The sequence below is a fragment of the Sphaeroforma arctica genome (genome assembly GCF_001186125.1).
Source record: "Sphaeroforma arctica JP610 unplaced genomic scaffold supercont1.227, whole genome shotgun sequence".
NCBI classification, from domain to species: Eukaryota; class Ichthyosporea; order Ichthyophonida; genus Sphaeroforma; species Sphaeroforma arctica.
Window position 1 is genome coordinate 104,295 of NW_014040331.1, and position 2,893 is coordinate 107,187.

At 44.0% G+C, this 2,893-nt stretch overlaps 1 protein-coding gene across 1 annotated transcript in view; it reads right to left on the bottom strand.

Moving 5' to 3' along the window:
- Nucleotides 1-2,676, bottom strand: part of SARC_04182 (hypothetical protein) — a gene marked incomplete at both ends in the record, with an annotated part of 5,735 nt that extends 3,059 nt beyond the window's left edge. Inside the window, 3 exons of the mRNA XM_014302004.1 lie at nt 527-639; nt 1,634-1,825; nt 2,235-2,676. Of these exons, the coding sequence (XP_014157479.1) occupies nt 527-639; nt 1,634-1,825; nt 2,235-2,676 (747 nt within the window). The remainder of the gene's footprint in view (nt 1-526; nt 640-1,633; nt 1,826-2,234) is intronic.
- Between the last annotated feature and the right edge of the window lie 217 nt (nt 2,677-2,893).

Here is a 2,893-nt window from a genome sequence, read left to right on the forward strand (position 1 = left end):
GGTGCAATACAGTCCTAGTGTAATACAGTCCTGGTGCAATACAGTCCTAGTGCAATACAGTCCTGGTGCAATACAGTCCTAGTGCAATACAGTCCTAGTGTAATACAGTCCTGATGCAATACAGTCCTAGTGCAATACAGCCCTAGTGTAATACAGTCCTGGTGCAATACAGTCCTGGTGCAACACAGTCCTGGTGCAAAGCCCTACAGCCTCAATGTCCCAGTGCTCTCACACACTTTAAGTCGATCAGAACGGACCATGAACACACCTCGTGACTATTACAGGCCTGAACAGGAGCGCACATATACATTGACGGTGTGCTGTGTGTGTGTGATTCGACATAACATGGGCTAGTGTAGCATCTTCTCCAACAGCATTCTAATATTGCAAGCTTGTAAACCCTAACCCCTAGATTTCTAGCAATAAAGTGATAAACATTGTCGCCCGATAAGACCGGATCTCCTGCGATGAAGCAATTGCACCGAAACACAACACGAACAGATCTTACTAGGGGAGAAGCACAAACCTTGGGTCGATTGAACCATGTGCTCGTCCAGAAGCTGAAGGCGTATTGCCAGCCCTCGCTATCGTACTTCTCAGGGTTCTTATTGTATGTCCAGTCACCAGTCCATTCCCAACCTACGGATGGCATCAAGAGGATAGTATGAGACCACTAAGCAGTGGAAGAGCATGGGTGGAGGGTATGTACTATCATAGACAAGCGACTGTGAGTATATGAGTGTGTGAGAATGTTTGTTGTTAAAACAAGTTTGTCTTGTACATGTGTGCATACACCGAGTACTTAAGTATGAAAACCTACTTTCATGTATACACATGTGTATTTGTACGATATTACATGCAAAGATGCGACGAGCATGAAAACATACATCAGTAAATACCAGCTACATACATCGATTTGTTCCAATACTTGTACAATATTACAATATTACAGAAAGACCATTACATGACGCTGAAATATTCCACAGAGAATCACACAAACCTGAACTGCAAACAAAGCAAACAAATAGACGCTCAGACATCAGTACAAACAGCCACATATGGAAACAGAAATAAGAAGCATACATGACATGCGTACAATGAAAAACCGGAAATTAAAGTGATATGTCCACCTACATAGTTGTATAACAGCTCATTGAAACTTTTCCGAATACTTGTAAACAAACTAATATACAAAGTCTTGATCGCTTGTTGACCAAATAACATGAGCCGCTTTGAAGAGTGGAGGACCCCTCTGACCAAAAACATGTCGTCCACACGTGATGCTATAAACTGTACGAAAAGGTCGCTACATGACAATTAACTCAACTATACGCATATATATATATATATATATATACATACATACATACATACATACATACATACATACACACATACATACATATATATATATATATATATGTATATATATTTATATATACATGTATACATACATACATACATCCATACATACGTACATACATACATATATATATATCTATATATACATATATATATAAATATATATTATATATATATATCTATATATAAACATATATATACATATATATATATATATATATATATATATATATATCTATGTATATATGTACATATATATATATATATATACCTGGAGAGAGTTTCTGCTGGTCCAGGGCTATTGACTGTGTGCCGTCCTTAAGCGACCATTGCCCTCGCTTGTCCATGCCAGGCACCAGCCACATGGTGCTGTACGCTCCAAACAGCCCACTACGTTGGTTCTCGTAGACTGTTATCTTCACCTCTGCTGCCTTGCCCGACACCCTACGCTGATTTTGTTCATCTGGTCAAGTACAGAAAGTGCACATGGGCGTGAGAGTATAGTAAGTGCACATGGGCGTGAGTATAGGTACATAACTAGTGGTTGCACAGGCACGGGCGCAAACCGATTGGTAGTTATTTTTGGACTTAAGCTTTCGCTCGCCTCCATAAGATCTACAAACAACCGTACCACACCCCCACACCCACACTGCCAGCCCCCGAGCCCCGTCTGCTATGACTGTCGTTCTCCCCATCGCGCATACTGAGACGGAGTGCATCCAAGCCGTGCCAGAACATTTACACAAAATCCCAACGGACACGTAGCATAAATACAACCCTACGATCGCCTGTAAGATGTGTACCCGCAAACAGCCATGCACAACCCAACCCAACCCAACCCCCCCCACACACCATTGACTCCCCCCACACACCATTGGCCCCTGTGTCCCTCCTACCATGACCGTTCTTGGTCACATCGCGCACGTTGAGCGACGAGTGCGACCGCATGGGCATCGTTTTCTGTGACATGTCTTGTTCGGTGTGCGAGCCTCGGTCTCCTGGTAGCCACTCACTCGCTGCAAAACTCGAGGCAACCCTACCCCCATCGTCGCTCAGGGTGCCGTCCTTGGTTGCAGATGAAGCGTAGGTCGTGGTCGTAGGGTTAAGGGTTAAGCGCTGGAGGGAGTTTGCGGTCTCGCGAGCAATGCGGAACACGGATGGCGTGTACTGATAGACGTTACCATGGCAACTAAAGGAGATCTCATCACTCTTTGATTCGCCAGGTAATATGCTATAACCACGCACGTGCAGGACTGCGAGAGTATAGACGTGTTTTGCGAACGTGAACGAGGGGTAGCGCACACAACCAGCCATACTGCATGCCACAGATACGGTGCCCGCTATATACTCAAGCGCCAATAGCGGGACAGGATCAAAGAACATACCTCCCTCCATCCATACAAGGGAGACAGCAAACAGCCTACAACGTATATTGATTGAGGCACAAAGTGTGCATAAGACTTGCACAACATAGCTATATCATACATACTATGTGTTCTGAGCTGCTGCTGCAGGCACGAGGTCTTTGTTT